The 19,105-nt window shown below is 41.7% G+C and overlaps 1 protein-coding gene and 1 long non-coding RNA gene across 3 annotated transcripts in view; one reads left to right on the top strand and one right to left on the bottom strand.

Annotated features, from left to right (window-relative positions):
* The window catches only part of LOC110356623 (uncharacterized), a 132,780-nt gene that overhangs the window by 102,376 nt on the left and 11,299 nt on the right, over nucleotides 1-19,105 (bottom strand). The window lies entirely within an intron of this gene.
* Nucleotides 1-19,105, top strand: part of LOC102085069 (myosin-1B) — a 36,152-nt gene that overhangs the window by 6,357 nt on the left and 10,690 nt on the right. The window contains exons 7-26 of the mRNA XM_021283556.2: nucleotides 155-247; nucleotides 344-407; nucleotides 497-595; nucleotides 677-780; nucleotides 953-1,091; nucleotides 1,506-1,624; nucleotides 1,722-1,871; nucleotides 1,950-2,120; nucleotides 4,036-4,345; nucleotides 5,784-5,857; nucleotides 6,408-6,495; nucleotides 8,624-8,741; nucleotides 10,189-10,312; nucleotides 11,298-11,434; nucleotides 12,739-12,994; nucleotides 14,859-15,101; nucleotides 16,719-16,895; nucleotides 17,547-17,692; nucleotides 17,775-17,865; nucleotides 18,637-19,026. Coding sequence (XP_021139231.2) covers nucleotides 155-247; nucleotides 344-407; nucleotides 497-595; nucleotides 677-780; nucleotides 953-1,091; nucleotides 1,506-1,624; nucleotides 1,722-1,871; nucleotides 1,950-2,120; nucleotides 4,036-4,345; nucleotides 5,784-5,857; nucleotides 6,408-6,495; nucleotides 8,624-8,741; nucleotides 10,189-10,312; nucleotides 11,298-11,434; nucleotides 12,739-12,994; nucleotides 14,859-15,101; nucleotides 16,719-16,895; nucleotides 17,547-17,692; nucleotides 17,775-17,865; nucleotides 18,637-19,026 — 3,093 coding nt within the window. The remainder of the gene's footprint in view (nucleotides 1-154; nucleotides 248-343; nucleotides 408-496; nucleotides 596-676; nucleotides 781-952; nucleotides 1,092-1,505; nucleotides 1,625-1,721; nucleotides 1,872-1,949; nucleotides 2,121-4,035; nucleotides 4,346-5,783; nucleotides 5,858-6,407; nucleotides 6,496-8,623; nucleotides 8,742-10,188; nucleotides 10,313-11,297; nucleotides 11,435-12,738; nucleotides 12,995-14,858; nucleotides 15,102-16,718; nucleotides 16,896-17,546; nucleotides 17,693-17,774; nucleotides 17,866-18,636; nucleotides 19,027-19,105) is intronic.

Genomic DNA, 19,105 nt, shown 5'->3' with positions numbered 1-19,105 from the left:
TTTGTGAATGGCAATGTGGAAGCAACTCTCATGCAGATTTCAAACTCCCTGCTAAATTTTAGATTAAAGTTTACATGTTTAAAACATGTCCTTTTCAATATTTGTTATTAACCAGTAGTGAAGTTTTATAAGAAGCTTTTTTTCCTGTAACTAGGGGACGCTCGAGGATCAGATCATCCAGGCCAACCCACTGCTGGAGGCCTTTGGCAACGCCAAGACTGTGAGGAACGACAACTCCTCACGCTTTGTGAGTTCATTTCAGATTTGCTGGAATGCAGATATCTAATACATGTCTTATCCATTGATTGCTATAACGAAGGGGTTTATCTGTACTGCTTGATAGGGAAAATTCATCCGGATACACTTTGGAACGACTGGCAAGCTGGCCTCTGCGGATATCGAAACCTGTAGGTTGGAGCAAGTCAGTGCATGCAGAATCTGTGCATTTATTATCTCAAGTTTACCAGGAGACTAACAGCAACTCTCTTTTGGTTAGATCTTCTGGAGAAATCCAGAGTGACTTTCCAGCTGGCCAGTGAAAGGAGCTATCATATTTTTTACCAGATAATGTCCAACAAGAAGCCAGAGCTCATTGGTGAGTGCCAGTGGTGCTGGGCTTGGCTCTTTCCACTGTGAATTGCCACAGTGCCATCAAAAGTGCCCTGTATACCTGCAGATCTCCTCCTTATCTCCACCAACCCCTATGACTTCCCCTACGTGAGCCAAGGAGAAGTCACTGTTGCCAGCATTGATGACAGTGAGGAGCTGCTGGCGACGGACGTGAGTACAGTGGCCCAGCCGAGCCAGGGCCACCAAGCACCAGGCCCTGCAACCCCCAGGCTGCTGGCAGGGGAGAACCCCCACCTCCCCATGGCAGCACCTGTTAACAGCACCTTGTGCTTCAGCCCTTCTGCTCCTCTGACCTTCCCCAACTTGCCTGTGGCCTCTGCAGAGCGCTGTGGACATCCTGGGCTTCAGCCCCGAGGAGAAGGTGGGGATGTACAAGCTGACCGGGGCCGTCATGCACTACGGGAACATGAAGTTCAAACAGAAGCAGCGGGAGGAGCAGGCAGAGCCGGACAGCACAGAAGGTAGTGTTGACTGCAGAGTTTGGTTGTGAACTGCACCAGGAGACAAGCTAGCAACCCCATCCCACAAAGTGCCCAAGACTTTGAGAATGATTTTCCCTTTCAGAAACTATTTTTTTAAGTTTGTTGCAAGTTCCACAAAGTCAACTATTTAACTTATGCACTTCAAGGAAACAGAGACATAATAAAGATGAAGCATTGCTGCAGCTCTCAAGGTGTGGAGCAGGAATTTGCTACAGCTGAGGCACCACCTGTGTTAGGGAGAAAACATTCTCTATGGGACTGTAGAGGAGCTCCCCTTGGCAACAGATGCATTTCAGTAGCACTGAAAGCAGGCTTCTTGTATCAGAAACATCATAGAAAACCAGAACACCTTTCTTTGTCTCTTTTAAAATAATTTGCTATCTCTGATCCTAGTGGCTGACAAAGCTGGCTACCTGATGGGCCTGAATTCTGCTGATTTGCTCAAGGCTTTGTGCTATCCCAGGGTGAAAGTCGGGAATGAATACGTAACTAAAGGGCAAAATGTCCAACAGGTACTTAGCTGATCAGCTATCCATTTTATTCAGACAGCTCTTTCAACTTTGAAGACAACTCAACTTTCACTACTGCTCATGGCTGTGTTTCCTACAGGTGTACAATTCAGTGGGTGCATTGGCTAAATCAGTCTATGAGAAGATGTTCCTATGGATGGTTACTCGAATCAACCAACAGCTGGATACCAAGCAGCCCAGACAGCATTTCATTGGTGTCCTGGACATTGCGGGCTTTGAAATTTTTGATGTGAGTTATGGTAGGCATGCTTGCCCATTGATAACTTTTCGAAACTAACCACCATGTTTTTATATTTTGAATTTACAGTTCAACAGCCTGGAGCAGCTGTGCATCAACTTCACCAACGAGAAACTGCAACAGTTCTTCAACCACCACATGTTCGTGCTGGAGCAGGAGGAGTACAAGAAGGAGGGAATTGAATGGGAGTTCATAGACTTTGGGATGGACCTGGCTGCCTGCATTGAGCTCATTGAGAAGGTATAGGAAATCATCTAATTTTAGGAGAGCACATTTCTTTTATGGTCATTTATTTTAGTCCAATCTTTCTTAATAAATTGACACATTATGGTTGAATGACCCTTTCACATAAGAAGCAGTTGGATAGGCTGCTTCTGCACAAACAATGATTTCCTGAACAATACGGCTGGGATGGCAGGAAGATGGGGTACACAATACTAATTTGATGCCTTTAACAGTAAAGTGAACTTCAAGTCTTACTCCTTGCAGTAATGGATAGAATTAAGTTCTTGGTTCTAGCAACACAACTCTTTATGGCCCCTCTGTCACTGCCCACTGGTTCTGCACTGGGGATCTTAATGGGAATCAACCCTTCACTGCTCTGTTAAAAGCCAGCACCAGTGGTTGTACACAGCACTCACACATCATGTGCAAATCCAATATGCACATACCCAAACATCTTCCTTCTCAGGAGCATACAGCTATCTGCTCCGAGCACTATCACCCGTGCCCAGTGCCTGATTCCACCCCACATGCATGTTCACTGCTCACTATTCAGGCCCATGGGTTATGCCTTCGCACACACAAGCATCGCGTTTCTTGCTAACCTCCCACACTTCCCACCACATAACAGCATCTACAGGCAGCACTACCAGTCACAGCTAGTGCCTGTTGCCTATTGCTCTATTTAACACCCAAAATCCACACTTACTGTTCAGTATTCACACATTTTGTGTCACATATCTATGCAATACACAGTATTGGAGCCAAAGGAATCAGAACACCTATGCTGACCTAAGGCCATAGTCTCTTTCGTAATGACAGGAGAAAAGCAGATACTTCTAGGAAGCAAATAATCTCCTTACAAAGTATGTTCTGTTGATGATTCTGTGAAATGTCTTTATAATACTTCCGTTGCAGAAAAGCAATATGGACAGCTAACTCAGATCTAGATTCTGTTTTACAGATGCCTACAGTTAGGCAAGATAAATGCTAAGCCCAGAGCTCTGAGACAGCAGCCACACCTAGAGAGCAAATTCTTCATTCAAAACATGGCATTCCTGCCCAACATCCATCTCCTGTGGCTGCTGCTGCTCTGGAGGATCCCTGATTCTAGCTCTGGCAGCTGTCTAGCTGAAATCAGATGTGACCATCTAATGGCATCTTGTTAATATAAAAAAATGTTTAAAAAGGAAAAAAAAGGTTCATACCAAGAAGAAACTCCTCGAATTCCCTCTAGGCCAAGGAAGTGCAGGTCACATCCGTGTCTAGCAAAACGAGAGGATGTGCTTATCTGCACCATCAGAAGATACCTAATGTAGCTCAGACGAAAGCTCTGATGTCGCTGAGAATGTGCCTACATTTTTGAGTATTTTAAATAGAATTCTAAGACAAATTAAAAGTCTACGGGTGTTCTACAGTCCCAGGTTATTGCCATTTACACTCCAAATGAGTGTGAGGAAAATCTGATCCATCATGCACATTCACTGGAGATAGAACACAAGTTTGTCAGATATTAGTTATCTATCCACATTCCTGAGGACCCATTAAATTAAGTTCACATTGACAATTGCAACCTGATAGCTTTGTAGCAGGCATACACAACAGCAACAGTACCACAAACAGGATGCTGAAATGTACTTCCTAATGATGTAGCATAAAGATAATTGAAACAATTGATTATAATACATATATAGAGCCTTTCAGTCAAAGATGTATTTAAACAGTATTGTGGCATTGCTATGTTCATGGGTAGTAGCTTGAGCAACATAATCATTATAGTTTGCCTGATTATTATAGTAACTAGCTATGTATTAAGAAATTGTGCAGTACAAATTAGTCACTGAAACAAGGCACGAATCATATGCAAGGCGATATTTTATTTACTTTTTTCTCCCCACCACTTATTTTCTTCATGCATTCGTATTTCTCCCAGCCCATGGGCATCTTCTCCATCCTGGAAGAGGAGTGCATGTTCCCCAAGGCAACTGACACCTCTTTCAAGAACAAGCTCTATGACCAACATCTGGGCAAGTCCAACAACTTCCAGAAGCCCAAACCAGTCAAAGGCAAGGCTGAGGCTCACTTCTCCCTGGTGCACTATGCTGGCACGGTGGACTACAACATCTCTGGCTGGCTTGATAAGAACAAGGACCCCCTGAATGAAACTGTTGTGGGGCTGTACCAGAAATCATCCTTGAAGCTGCTGTCCTTCCTTTTTTCTAACTATGCTGGTGCAGAAACAAGTAAGTTATTTTTCAGTGATGATTGATAAGGCAAGAATCAACTAAAATCTACTCCTGTTTCTCCTCTCTGTGGTATACTACAGACTATCACCTGCTATTGTGACCTTGTTTCTGTGTGCACCCAGATATGCCAAATCTAAGATACCAACATGCAGAATTGCTGAAAACACCACATTCATGTGGTGCAGAGAAGTAAAACTCAGCAAGTCCAAACCAAAGTGACAAGAGGCATATGTTTCCTGACTTGCTGTGCTGTGAATCATGTGCATGTTTATTGATCCTCTAGGCAGGTGACAAATATACATGCAAAGTGCAAGCACTTTATAGTCTTTGGGGACAGAGTTTTGTTTCCTGAGGTGAATAGGAGCAACTAAAAGGAGATCATGGAACTATTTCATATCCACCTGAACAGTCCTGGTGTTGCAGGGGAAAATGAGACAGATAATTTAAGTCAGAAGTCCTCTAGGGGCATCAGAGAGCAGTCCAATCTCTTGCCCCTTTTGCGACTGAAGACCATCAAGTGGGACAGTCAAGACTTCTGCCTTACCAAAAATGGCCACACAGATTTCTACAAAGAAGTTCCCAATATTCTGGCAGCTCAGATGCTAAGCAAAAAGAAAAGGAAGTACACAGTAGTAGTCAACTCAGCCATCAGGGATATGGACAGCAGGGATTGAGGCTCAAGAAAGTCCCTGCAGCTCAGTTTGGCTGACACAACATGTCTGAGCAAGCTCCTAGGAAATAGTGGGCATGAGTCAGCTGTTGGTCTTGCAGGTATCATCAGCATATGGAAGGTGAGAAGAAAAGGTTGTGGGGATGAAATTTTCAATAAGGTGTGCAATTCAGAGCATAAACACTCAATTTAAGACTCGATTTAATTGGCTTCAACATTGCAGCAAACAGGAAAAGGCACTAAGCTGCTTGGACTTGTATTCCTGAGACTACGATTTCCTTCCTGCCTTTGGGGTGCCTTAACTCAGAATACAGCCCTATTCTTTACCTGGGACATTTGATTAGGAGATTTTTCAAAAGAAGGCTTCACCACACTGATAAATGAATGTCCTCTGCTGAGCCGCATTCTTGCAGGCTTTCACGTAATTAAAAACAAAGGAACAAACAAAAAAGTGGAGATATCTATCAGTAAAAGCAATTTGACTAGTAGTACTGAGTACACTATTATGAAACTCATGTCAGGCCATAGTGTTCCATATCATTAAAACCATATACTATGCAACGTAAATCCTGCATCTGAGACCAAATATACCATATGCTGATCAACAACCAGATAGCAGTAGTTCACTGAAACTCCCATGAAGCAGTGGGTTAGCATTTAAAATTGAAAATTAGTTGTTTTATTGGCCCATGACCAAAGAAAGGAAGATGAGGCCTACAAAACATACTGCTTTCTCTAACTGTTCACCTCCTCTCTACTTCCAAGGTGACAGTGGTGGAGGCAAGAAGGGAGCTAAGAAGAAGGGGGGCTCTTTCCAGACCGTGTCTGCTGTGTTCAGGGTATGTGAATTTCCTTTTAAATGAGCCATGATTCCACAAAAAATGATATGAGGGCTGGAGAACCTCTCCTGTGAAGAAAGGCTGAGAGAGTTGGAGTTGTTCAGCCTAGAGAAGAGAAGGCTTCAGGGACACCTCATTGAGGCCTTTCAATATATAAAACATGCTTATTAGAAATATGGATAAAGACCTTGTACCAAGGCCTGTAGCGATGGGACAAGAGGCAACAGTTTTAAACTGCGAGTGGGTAGGTTTAGATTGGTCATAAGGAGGAAATTTTTTTACTATGAGGGTGGTGAGACACTGCAACAGGGTGCCCAGAGAAGCTGTGGATGCCCCATCATTGTAAGTGCTCAAGGTCAGGTTGGACAGGGCTTGGAGCAACCTGATCTACGGAAAGATGTCCCTGCCCATGGTAGGGGTTTGGGCTTGATGATCTTCAAAGGCCCTTACAGTCCGAACCATTCTGTGATTCTGTAACTCCTTGATATTTGAATAAAAATGCAAAAGCTTTGTAGCTTAAAGCTCAAACCCATGTTTTGTTCTATCACAGGAAAACCTAAACAAGTTGATGACTAACCTGAGAAGTACTCATCCTCACTTTGTGCGTTGCCTGATTCCTAATGAGACCAAGACACCTGGTAAGTCCATCATTATACTCCGAAGACACGGGACTGAAAGGAATCGGCTTGCTTAGCTTCCACACTAACTTCTTCCCAAAACAGCTCCCTTTCCATGTGAAGTTCTTGTGAGGGTTGGCCTACAGGACAGTGCCCAAGTAAACCTTCTTGTATTGTTTACTGTGAGTGTAAAATTTTGAGCATTACATGGTCCACAACCCTCACCTGTCTTAATGTGTGTACAAAACTGAAGATGATAAAGAGGAGACTGATTACAGATGATGAAATTGTCCTTTGAGGGTAACAGCATCAGCAAATCCCTAACAAATGCCTGTTTTTTAGGACCACCATGTCATACAGAACTGTTCAGTTCAGCCCAAGACCATTTACTGATTTCTAAACATTCAGTGTTAGGATCTGATTCACTGAGCTGGAAGACTGTCAAATAAATTATACATCATTTGTAGAATTCCACGTACAAGCTGCTGGGTGCTGCTAGCACTTGGAAAGCATTTTGATATAAAGTTACTTTTCTTCCTTTATTTAATTGAATATTGAACTCTCACAAAGGATTTAGTCTCCAAGAATGGTCAAGTTCAGGAGTATTTTCATGTGGCCGTTAAATTAATGTACTTGGGGAAAGAGTTGCCTGTGTGGGTTTTAGGAGTCTAATCATTATGAGGACTGATACTGGCAGAATGAAAATGTAGATACTAGTAGAATGTAGTGAATGGAACAGGAGTATCAGAAAACAGGAACTTAGCAGCTGTTTAATCTGCTCAGGAAACAAAAGACACATTTCAGAACATTTCTTGCCTTTCTTGTTTATGTCTCTCTGAGTAACCCTGAAGACCACAAGCAGGATTTAAGCAACATGCATATGTATGACATTCACATTTCAGACATCAGCCAAACTCCTTTTATACTCAGTGAAGAGAAGCTGACATTTTAAAGTATGACTCATCTGGTCTCTTTTATACATTTATATTTAGATGAGATTAATCACATCCTAGAAAGAAAATCGTTTCACTCCACTGACTAAATGAAAGCCCAAAAGGAAATGTCCACACTTTGTATCCTAAAGAAAGGAAAGAGGAATCCCACTGGAGTCTTAACAGTTGAGAAAGTTTAAGATGGCAATTAAGGAAACCTACTAAAATAGAAAGGCATATTTGAATGAATGATTTTGCCAGGTATGGCTGATGTTTCAGGTTCAGTTGGTTGTTTTGACAGAGGTGACTCAGAGGGAATCTGAAAAAAAGGTAGTTCTGTGTGAGCAAAATTAAGGATGGTGGAGTGAAGGAAGAGAAACGGGACATCTTCTAATTGTTAGACGGTTTTAGGCTGCTTAATCATGACTTTTCTAACAACTCCTTTGGGTACACCTTTATTGATTATGCTGAATGATAGAGTTAAGCATACAGACCATTATGTACTAATTAATGTCTCTAGTAGCTGATGGAAATTCCTTCATGATAAAGTGATTCCAAGAGGGTTTTATTCCACCAGTTGTACTTTGTTTATAATATTTGGGAATAAGACTTAGAAATACCATTGATTACTATATCCAATAGATATTTTAGGATGAAAAAGATAATTCCTTCAATTTTAATCAACTGTCCTCTACAGGCAGACTGAGAGCTTTAAGCAACCTGCTTATCCACTCCTGTTTTGGAATCTATCTAGCTATCAAATCTAATCAAGTTTGAGTGTAGTCAACACTTATATGGCATACCCAAGGTAAAATCTTAAATAATGTGAAGAGCTGATTGCCTAGATGGTACTAAACTCTACCTTGTGCCACCTCTATCTTTATCCAATGAGGATGCTGATGCTGTTGGAGATTTTTCAGCTGGTCTCCTAATGTGGTCTCCTGCCATTTTTGAGTAATGTGGTCTTAGGCCTTTTGGCCATTGGTGATTCACAATCACTGCTGGCCTGGGCATTCTCAGCAAAGCTCACCTCACTGAAGCAACTCTCTGCAATTGGTATGAAAGGAAGGCATGTTCTCTCTTCACTTCCTGCATCTTTAATTAAGAACTGGTTGAATTTTATCAAAAAAAGGAAGGTAAGGTAATTCTGGAATGCTAATACATATGGAGATTCTTTGGAAGAAAAAGAGACTCATGATGGATGTGTTTTATTTAAGGTGAAATGGACCATTACTTGGTGATGCATCAGCTGCGGTGCAATGGGGTTCTAGAAGGCATCCGAATTTGCAGAAAGGGGTTTCCAAGCAGAATCCTTTATGCGGACTTTAAGCAACGGTAGGTCCTCAGTTATTACTGTCTGTTAAGACAAGGACTCAGTAAACCCACCACTCAGGTGACAAGTCTGGTAACATTATGGAGAGACACCTTCTGAATCAGCCTAGATTACTGGCATTTGTGGGAACCGAGTCATTAATACTGCCTTATGTCACTCCAGTTTTTCTCTCTTTGATCAGACCAGTGATTTCTTGATTTATCAGAACCAGTATAATTTCTAAATTGTAGTCAATGCCCAATGATTCAAAGAGGTGCAAAATGCTTGTAGTGTAATGAGTTAAGTGGCATCAGAGACTGCTCTTTTAAAGTCTCCCAGAGTACAGATACAAAACCAACACACATCAGCACAGCATCCTTACACTGCACTGACCAAGCATTCCAAAATCCAGGGTTTTGCCAGTGGCCTGTCACTGGCCTGCACCCTGTGCCTTGTTTTCCTCATCTTTAAAAAGGAGACAAACTGGTTCATGTGAGCTCTGTTGCTATAAAATGCTGAATCAGAACCAGCTGCTGTTATAATAAAGTGTAACACTAGCACCTTCCATGCTGAACTGGTATGAAAAAGACCCAATACCTCTCTGAAAATGCCCTGCAACCTGATGTTCAGTAAGGCATCAGCTTGTCTCAATTGTAAAATTATAATTTGATGTGACAGGTGAAGGAATCTGTCCATAATGGCCATGGTCCAGAGCCATAAAGTGCTTTACAGTTCAAAGGAAATGTGCTGAAGTTCAGAAGGAACTACAATAGAAGCCTAAAATAGAGCATAAATTCACTGCACCATATTCACTGTCTTGATTTTACATATAGCATTGCAAGGCAGACTTGAGAATAAGCACTCCAGTGTACAATCACATCCTCTTTGATATATCTGAAGAAACTCCTCAGAAGGATTAGGTGGTCCTGTCCATGACACAGGATTACCTTAATCACTAAGTTACCCTGCAAAATGCTAAGACCTACTGTTAGCATTTACAGAATAATACTATGCCATTTTTAGTTTAAACTCAAGAATTCAGTGGTGCAACTTGTAGAGACTGTAAGCAGTGCAATATTTTAATTTCCTTTGGGATATAAGTGATTTTTGTTAGTAGTTTTAATTCATCTTCAACTTTGGGTAGTGTTCCTCTCATCAATGAAACAAGATGAGAGAAGTTGACAAGTTCTCACTCTGCTCTTCCTAATTACTGGACGTGCAGACACTCCTAAGTATGCACATTAATTTTGTATGTAACAACATACTCTGTTGTTATACAGCCAACAGATTCCTCTGATGAGAAGACGTGTCCCCTTGTCATCACATTATGTTCAGTCAAGAATGTCTGGATTTCAGGTGGCATATTCAGCCACTTTCAGATAGCTCAGCTTCCATATATTTTATGAGATAGGATGGATCCTATTTTCCTCATGCTGTTTGCAACCAGTCCTTACAACCTTCTTACCACAGGTACAAGATTCTTAATGCCTCAGCCATTCCAGAAGGCCAATTCATTGACAGCAAAAAGGCTTCGGAAAAGCTCCTTTCCTCCATTGATGTTGACCACAACCAATACAGATTTGGCCACACCAAGGTAAAGTCCTTGTGGAAGAGATGGTGTAACTAATGGCAAAAATGTTGTTCAATGAAAGTATTTCTTGCATGAGAAATCAGCCGTCACAATGATTAGAAGCCAAGTATACCATTAACAAGTAGTACAGAGAACTTGTCTGGTTCTGGGCATATGTGTGAGGGGCAGTACTGTCAGCTTTGGGAACACCACACTACCAGAATGACCCAGCATGGCTGCAACTGGAACTACTGCTGCCCTTTCTCTGCCAGTTGAACTCGTTTGTATCAATGCACATTTGACAGGCTCAGACAAGTTTGGACAGTCAGATTTTCAGGGGATTTAAGCACACACAAGCTTGTCTTCCATAACCAAAGCAGTGTTAGCTGGGACACTGATTCTCTGATCAGCACAGCCAAGGCAGTACTATCTCTGTACAAAAACCCAGACACCTACGCTAGTGAACAGACCTCATGTATTCTTCTCAAGCCATCTCTAAGTCAGTTCACAGAGCAAATCTTGAGCCTGACATAGATGGGTAGAGTAGAGCGAAGAGACAGATTAGTATTTAGTACTAAGTTGAAATTTAACTCTTTGTTTTAATAACTACTGATGAGCTAGATCTTCCACAACCTGCACTGGAGCAGGTACCAAAAAACACTGCAATAATGTGATTAGATCATGCATAGAGTGACATGTCGTGAATCACAGGAACACTGAGGATATGAACACTGACACAAAATTTCTCTAGCTGTTAAACCTTTACTCTGCAGGCATTTTTCCAAAATTACCTCTGATGAGAAGACGTGTCCCCTTGTCATCACATTATTTTCAGCCAAGACTGTCTAGATTTCAGATGGCATATTCAGCCACTTTCAGATAGCTCAGCTTCCATATATTTTACGAGATAGGATGGATAGGATGAGAGAAGTAGTTCACCCTGCAACATCTGCCAATGGTTGTGTATCTGTCTAAGCCTCAAACTATTTGACTCTATTTTACATTCTAGGTGTTCTTCAAGGCAGGTCTCCTGGGACTTTTAGAAGAGATGAGAGATGAGAAGCTTGTGAGCCTCATCACGCACACACAAGCTATGTGCAGAGGTTACCTCATGAGAACTGAATTTAAAAAGATGAATGCAAGAAGGTAATATAAGAAAATATTAACAATCACACTGTGTCAGACCAAAAGTCCAGCAATGCAGTATATGTCTCAGGCAAAAAACTGTGCTCAGGAAAGACCCTTAGAAACACTAGGGGAAACAGAGCAAGCACAAACTAATAGTTTCCTTGTTATAGCCTCCCAAATTCTAGTAATGGATATTTAGCAATGGAACCATGCAGCTGGACCATGATATTTAGTATTTAACAGCAACCCTTTTCTCCAGGAATGCACTTACCATTTTGAACCTTTAAAGAACCCTCTGATGGAGATGCCAAACTGAACGAGTGCAAAGGTTTGTCTGAACATGACGTTGTATGATAATTTCATTGGATCACATTGGTTTTGTAAGGAATGGCATATCATTTCTCTCTGCTCTCCTTTTCTTTAATTTTCTTTCATGTCTCAGTCACCTAAGATGGACAATTCTAGCTTGTACAGAGAAGTACTCCATACTTTTGACCATTCCAGATGCCCTTCCCACTTCAGCTCTCTCGCTTTGAGATGGGATTAATCATGCAAAACTTAGAGTGTAGGAGTGGCAGAACTGGGCAAGCCAAGCAAACTTACTCAAATGTTGTTGGCAAGTGAAAGTTTCAGGGGGAGCAAGGAATGCATAAATGTATAGGATGCTCTGCCAACCAGCTGCTTTCATATGTAATACTCTGCAGTATACATTTAGTTCAGGGGCTTCCTGAGCCAGGGATAGTTTCCAAGAATTCAATAACTCTTTCTTAAGAATTTCTCTGCAAGGAATTGTCAGATCTCCCCTTGAACTATGGGCATCAACAACATTCTTTAGCGTTCCGTCCCACAAAAACACTTAATTTTGTTTTCAGTTTTTGTGTTAGTAATTTCCGATATGGTATTTGCTATTTTGAGTGACCCAAAATGCATCAAGCTGCTGTTTCTGCAATTGACAGTAAGTCTCAGATTCGTAATCTCAGCAGCAGTACTTCAAGGATGTCAATTTTCACCCTGGTATCCACCTAAGCACTTGCACTTGCCTTGAGACTGAGGAAAGTCTCAGAGATTCCCAGGCAACGCGTCAGAGAAGTTTGTCTGGCTTGGAGTATTTCTGCCTCTTATATCCAGACATAGTTATTGTTCATTCTACTGAACCAGCCATTCTGCATTCAAGGGCCTAGAAATGACTCTTTAATAAAAGCAAGGGAGGTGAGAACAAAAATCTCACACAAAATTTCCTTGAGGAAAATGCTGATGCTGTATGGCAAATAATAAGAATTTGTCTCATTAGCCTCATAAACAGTGTTTTCATGTGTTTTCAGAGAATCCATTTATATCATCCAATACAATGTCCGTGCATTCATGAATGTGAAGCACTGGCCCTGGATGAAGCTGTACTTCAAGATGAAGCCCTTGCTGAAGAGCGCAGAATCGGAGAAGGAGATGGCCAACATGAAAGAGGAGTTTGAGAAAACAAAGGAGGAGCTTGCAAAGTCTGAGGCAAAAAGGAAAGAGCTGGAGGAGAAAATGGTGACCCTGTTGCAAGAGAAAAATGACCTGCAGCTTCAGGTTCAATCTGTGAGTAACCTCCATTTTCACATTCATCTCATTTCCTCCTATTCTGCTGCTTTATTCCTTCTCTTTTCCATTGTCCTTCATAAATAGGCATGTAACAGGGTCAGATTCTCCCCTGCTTTGTATCTGATCTTGTCATTTACACCTAAGCAAAGCGAGTACAAAGCACACATAAAACATTACCATCAGCAAGAATGCAAGAAATTCTGACTGGGCTCCCATGTAAACCCACTTCACTATTAAGCAGTCACCAGTGAAGAATCAGATGCAACGTATATGCAACGTGCTCCTAACAACAGTATCTGATTCTGAATGAAATACAGGCTGTTTCCACATCTGCTGACCATTATAATATGGAGCCAGTGCAGGGGAGCTTTTCTGTCAGAAACAGGACTGAAACTGTGGAACAAAGACTGATGCTGTTCTCTGGAATACTGCTGAGCAGAGACTGAAATTGCACAAGACATGAATACTGTTAGGTTTTAAAAGGTAATAAGATAGTACATGGGCAAAGGCAGCCTGGTGCAAGTGGACCGGTTAGTTGTTTCCCTGTGCTTTTGAAACCAGTTGGGTTTTGACAGGAGTCCTGTATTGCTTCAAGCACCGAGGCTGTAACTGTGCACAATGAACATCAGATTAATTATCTGAATCTATTCTCAGAACTTCAGCTTAACCTCACCCAGTTTTCTGAGTTTATTTGTACCCTTCTTGGTGCTTAATGCTCTGTTCTCCAGAATCCACCCCGTCTGCAAGCATTTGGGGCTTCACTTTCTTAATTACTCCTTCATGGGTGTTAAGCCAAGAAAACAAAGAAGCCCAGGTTTAACTAGATTAACTAACTTCCAGGTTAGAATGCCTTTTAAAGCACACAAATTTCAGACTTCAGAACATAAAAGAACTCCTAAGGTATGATAATTGCCCTCAAGTGTGCTGCCTGACTTTCTCAACTCGCAGTTTCTCACTGCTTCAGTACTGGAAGAGTCCTTCCTGTCTTCTTGCTAAGTCCCATTTTCCTGGGGGAATTTCTGTCAAGCCTACTTGAAAGATTCCTCAAGCATCGTTTTCTCTGGGTTTGTCCTCAGAAGATGCACACTCACTACCTATGGTTTTCAGTGCATTATTGGTTTCAGACAGAATCGGAGAGAGAATTACACATACCATCTTCTGTTACTTCAGTAATAGCTTTCAGCCACAACTCTTCTGGGAGGCAATGATACCTTTTCTCTATTCTGTTTAGAATGCATCATCATAGTATTAATTTAGACAAAATTTTACCTGTTAATCATCTGTCTCAAAATGTTACTTATAGTATAAGTTGCAGTCTACAATTTAGGCTGAGCTTGACCATGTCTTGGCTGAGAGATTAAAGAATGATGGGAGCATGCGAATAAAGTGGAAGAAGTTTGGGCAGAGACAGACTGACCTGTGTCATTAGAGTTGGAGGAGCTTATTAAACATAGAGTCATCCAACACTCTATGAAAGATGACTTTGAAATGCTATATGATTTGCAAATCCACATCTAAAATCATGCTTCCATGAAATCCAGTTTGCTGCCCACCTATTTATCTCACTGATACCTTGTAGGTTCCTTGTTATGACTGAAGCCTGTGAGTCTATTACATGGTACTGTAGTCACACCATCTGACCAGCTGAAGTGTCTCTACTATGGGATTATGGTCCACTTTCCTAGCCATGACTGAGCAGGACAATTTCCTTGTGCTCGAATCATACGCATTACTGTGATTTGCGTAAGAAATTCTTCCCTGACTTGTTTAATCAGTTTCCTGAAGATGGTGCTTGAAAAACATATGTTGCCTTTTGTCATTTTTATGCTAAATAAGATGTGCCTTCGATGTGTTCTAACAGGAGAGTGAAAACCTAGCTGACGCTGAAGAGAGATGCGAAGGACTCATCAGAAGTAAAATCCAGCTGGAAGCTAAAATTAAAGAACTAAGTGAAAGAATAGAGGATGAAGAGGAGATGAATGCTGAACTGACAGCAAAGAAGAGGAAACTTGAAGATGAGTGCTCTGAGCTGAAGAAAGATATTGATGATCTTGAACTGACTCTGGCCAAAGTGGAAAAAGAGAAGCATGCAACAGAGAATAAGGTGACAGAGCAATCGGGGAATCATTCTTCCCCAGACAGTTTCCCATGACAATTTTCAGTTTCCCATGACCATTTTCAGTTTTGTGGAAAGCTGCAGTCATTCCTAAGTGCTCTGAATGCAAGTGTTATGTACCCAAGGCACAGGAGAGAGGTATTGCTACTTAATCACCACTGACAGAATGTTTTTTTTTTTAATTATATCTTCCTCTTAGGAAAAATATACTTTCTGTGACAGTTCAAAATAGTTAAGGGGTCATAATGGTGCTTGATAGAGAATTGCCGTATTTGGCTGTTTACAGTCATAAGGAACCAGTGTATTTGTGCCTCCTGTGCACAACGGAGGACTAGTATGCTTGTGAGCAGCTCAGCACAGAACAGCTATGCTGGTCCTTTCTCACATGTGCTGAGGAGAACCGATTTTGCAGATGTCAAATGTTTTCTTATAATTCTCTTATATTTAAGAAGCCCAGGCCTCAGCTAGGATGGACATCCTTCCCTTCCATTGACTTGACGATATGACGAGCGTTCTTCCTGACTTCTAAGGTTGAGACTGTCAGTGTAGCAACATCAGGTGTGGCCATTTATCTCCCAGGGAAAGCACAGGTTTCTTCACGTGCATCTCAATGATCAATGTGAGGAGACAGAACTGAGATATATATATTAGAATTCAAAAGCCGACGGCTGTGGTGACAGTGTTCAGTCCTGCTGTGGAAACAATACCAGCAGAGATGTAATTACAGCCTTGAGGTTCCCTTCACTGCCATCACTGAGAACAATGCCGGATCCTAAGTTTGCAATTACAGATATGTTGGACATTTCTATACTAATGCTTAGAGGAAATCTAGCTGGTGCTGGGTATTAGGATGAGGGACCGTCTTATCAGATGTCAGGGCCACGTAGCTAGAGCACTCAGCAGAGTGGAATACCCTTATCCCTGCTGTCAGGCTTTCCCATCCGAATGAGATAAATGGGAAGCAAGGGTCAGGCAGGCTAATGCACAGCACCTGGTGTGTTTGAGATAAGGTTGCTGCTGTTCAGTGCTCCATTGAAGGAATACGTTTCCAAGATGAAGCTGGCAAGGCTGATATATCCAGTAGCCCAGGTAGAAGCTCCTGCCCTGAATTTGTGATCGCCTGTTCCAAGGGCATAAGGTTCTTTGTCATGTTATCATGTTTCTTTACTTTTACAAAAAACTTAACATATCTCTGGCTATGCTTGGAATTTGATAATATCTTTTTAAATAGCCTCACTTGCTGAGAATTTGTGGCTGTAAATAAATTTTTTGATCAAGAACAATTCAGAGGCTTTTTGTAAATCCCGGTGGGAAAAGGTTGAGGAGGAAAGTGACAGTCTAGTGCATGTTCCACTGTAGAATTCAGCAGGCTTGGGCTGGTAGTAAAAAATACTAAACCAAGAATTCCTACCATTGCAGGATCAGAGAGGTGTGACTGTCAGGCATGACACCTGTTGCTACCGTCATCGTGAACAACACAGACCTTCTGTGGAGAGCATTTTGACTACATCCATGCAAGATTTTGCGAGGGTGCAGTCACCGTGTTCTCAGTCTGTTGTTCCTCAGGGCACCCCCTCATAGTATGGATGTCGACTGTCTTCACAGGTTAAGAATCTTACTGAAGAGATGGCAGGTCTGGATGAAAACATTTCTAAACTCACTAAGGAGAAAAAGGCCCTCCAGGAAGCCCACCAGCAGACACTGGATGACTTGCAAGTTGAGGAAGACAAAGTCAGTACACTCACCAAAACCAAGACCAAACTGGAGCAGCAAGTAGATGATGTAAGAAAAAGCTGTTAGATTGCGTAGGTGGATGCTCTTATGGATTAGAAGAGACTAGAAATCTGTAGTTGAGAGTATAAGCAGCACCTAAAGCAGCAAAGGCAGCTCTAATTATTTCAGCTAATAAATCATTGGCAGTTGACAGTAGAATCCAGTACATGTCTCATCTTTCCCTGCCTATTTAAACTATGTTCATTACTGGGTGTTTCGGCATTGTAGGCTTTTGTGCCCCCTTTTAACCAACCAGCTGGAGCAGTGTATCTGTGGCAGTTTGAAGTCTGCTGTAGAGTCACTTGTGGTTTCTTACTGTGCAGTGTGGATATACTTCAGCAAGTTATGAACACTGGGAACTTGTCGATATTGAGCAGTTTATATGCCAGGAACTGCAGGCACTGAAAAATTTGATCTGTGTATTCTTCAAAAACACGCATTTCAACTGCACACAGCCAAGCTGTGGACAGCTTAATATCTCAAACCAAGTCGTGATGGTTGCTTTGATCTTGCAGCAAGACATAGCATAGGAAAAGATGAGAAGCGTATATAGGATTGAATTAGTTTTTCTATTCAATTTCCAACTCTCATTAAAATTTTTAAACCAAGAATAGTTAAAAAGTATATTTTATGTGTTTCAAAGTATGTTTTATGTTTTAGCTCGAAGGATCACTAGAACAAGAGAAGAAACTGCGAATGGACCTTGAGAGAGCAAAGAGAAAACTGGAGGGAGATCTGAAAATGTCTCAGGATTCCATAATGGATCTGGAAAATGACAAGCAACAGATGGATGACAGGCTAAAAAAGTATTGTAGTTTTTGAGCTCTGAATTCTGAAATTCAGATTTTATCTTAACTGTATTGAATTTGCATTCTTGTTCTTTAACAGAAAGGATTTTGAAATTAGCCAGTTGCAGAGTAAAATTGAAGATGAGCAGGCTCAAAGTTCCCAGCTGCAAAAGAAAATCAAGGAGCTTCAGGTAAAGTCTAAGGGTTATTGCTGGTTTTAGTAGCTGGGCACAAGTTCCTTGGAATTAATTGATATTTTTTCTTAGACTGGTCTACGAAGTATTTTCATACACATGACGAAAACAATAACATGGACTCCAGGTGCTTTTCTCATCTCAGGGCATTTTTACAGAAACTCTGGCCTCTAATCATACATAACTACGTAAGAAATTTCTAAAGTGAAGCTTGTGGCAGGCTTTGAACATGGATCAGATACTGAGTTATAACAGTAGTGAAGCCATGAAGAATTACTTTTCGAAGAAAACAATAGAATGTGACATAACCTGTCATGAGAAGGACAGCAATCACCTTCTCAATGCAGAGCCAGGAAGACAGTTTGCTTCAGTCCTGTTATCCCACGGTTGCCTATCTTAAGGTTTCTTCCATCCTGCTTACTGATGGAGAGAGGACACTGCTTTGTTTTGGCCTGAGCTTTGGGAAATTTCTAAGAAATTCACATTCCTTTACATTTTCCAGTGACACATCACCTGTTTCTTCCAAAAAGTGCACAGCATGATGAATCCATTCTGAGCTATAACATAAAATGAAATATCAGATTTTACAGTCACTCTTGTTCCAAACCAGGATATTCCACGTCCTATGAAACAATCCAGTGAAATTTCTAGTGGTGCTTTACTTTCTACACTGATATAAATGGTTGGGAACATTTGTTCTTTACTCCTTAATGATAATTTCAAATCTGTCTATTCAGAAGTCCTCATTTAACCAATTACCCTTCACAGGCTCGAACAGAGGAATTAGAGGAAGAAATTGAGGCTGAACGTGCAATCTGTGCAAAAACTGAAAAGCAGCGCGCTGACCTCTCCAGGGAGCTAGAGGAGATCAGCGAGCGCCTGGAAGAAGCAGGAGGGGCCACGGCAGCTCAGATCGAGATGAACAAGAAGCGTGAGGCAGAGTTTCAGAAGATGCGTCGCGACCTGGAAGAGGCCACGCTGCAGCACGAAGCCACGGCTGCCGCCCTGCGCAAGAAGCACGCGGACAGCACAGCTGAGCTTGGGGAGCAGATCGACAACCTGCAGCGAGTGAAGCAGAAGCTGGAGAAGGAGAAGAGCGAGCTGAAGATGGAGATTGATGACTTGGCCAGTAACATGGAGTCTGTCTCCAAAGCCAAGGTTGCTTCATAGGAAGAAACATTTCTTATCACTGCTATTGTTCTTCTGAACAACTAGATGAGCTGAAGGATATGCTTTC

The sequence above is a fragment of the Columba livia genome, chromosome 18 (genome assembly GCF_036013475.1).
Source record: "Columba livia isolate bColLiv1 breed racing homer chromosome 18, bColLiv1.pat.W.v2, whole genome shotgun sequence".
NCBI lineage: Eukaryota > Metazoa > Chordata > Aves > Columbiformes > Columbidae > Columba > Columba livia.
The sequence above is the reverse complement of the archived record's forward strand: the minus strand, read 5'-3'. Positions and strand labels throughout refer to the sequence as shown.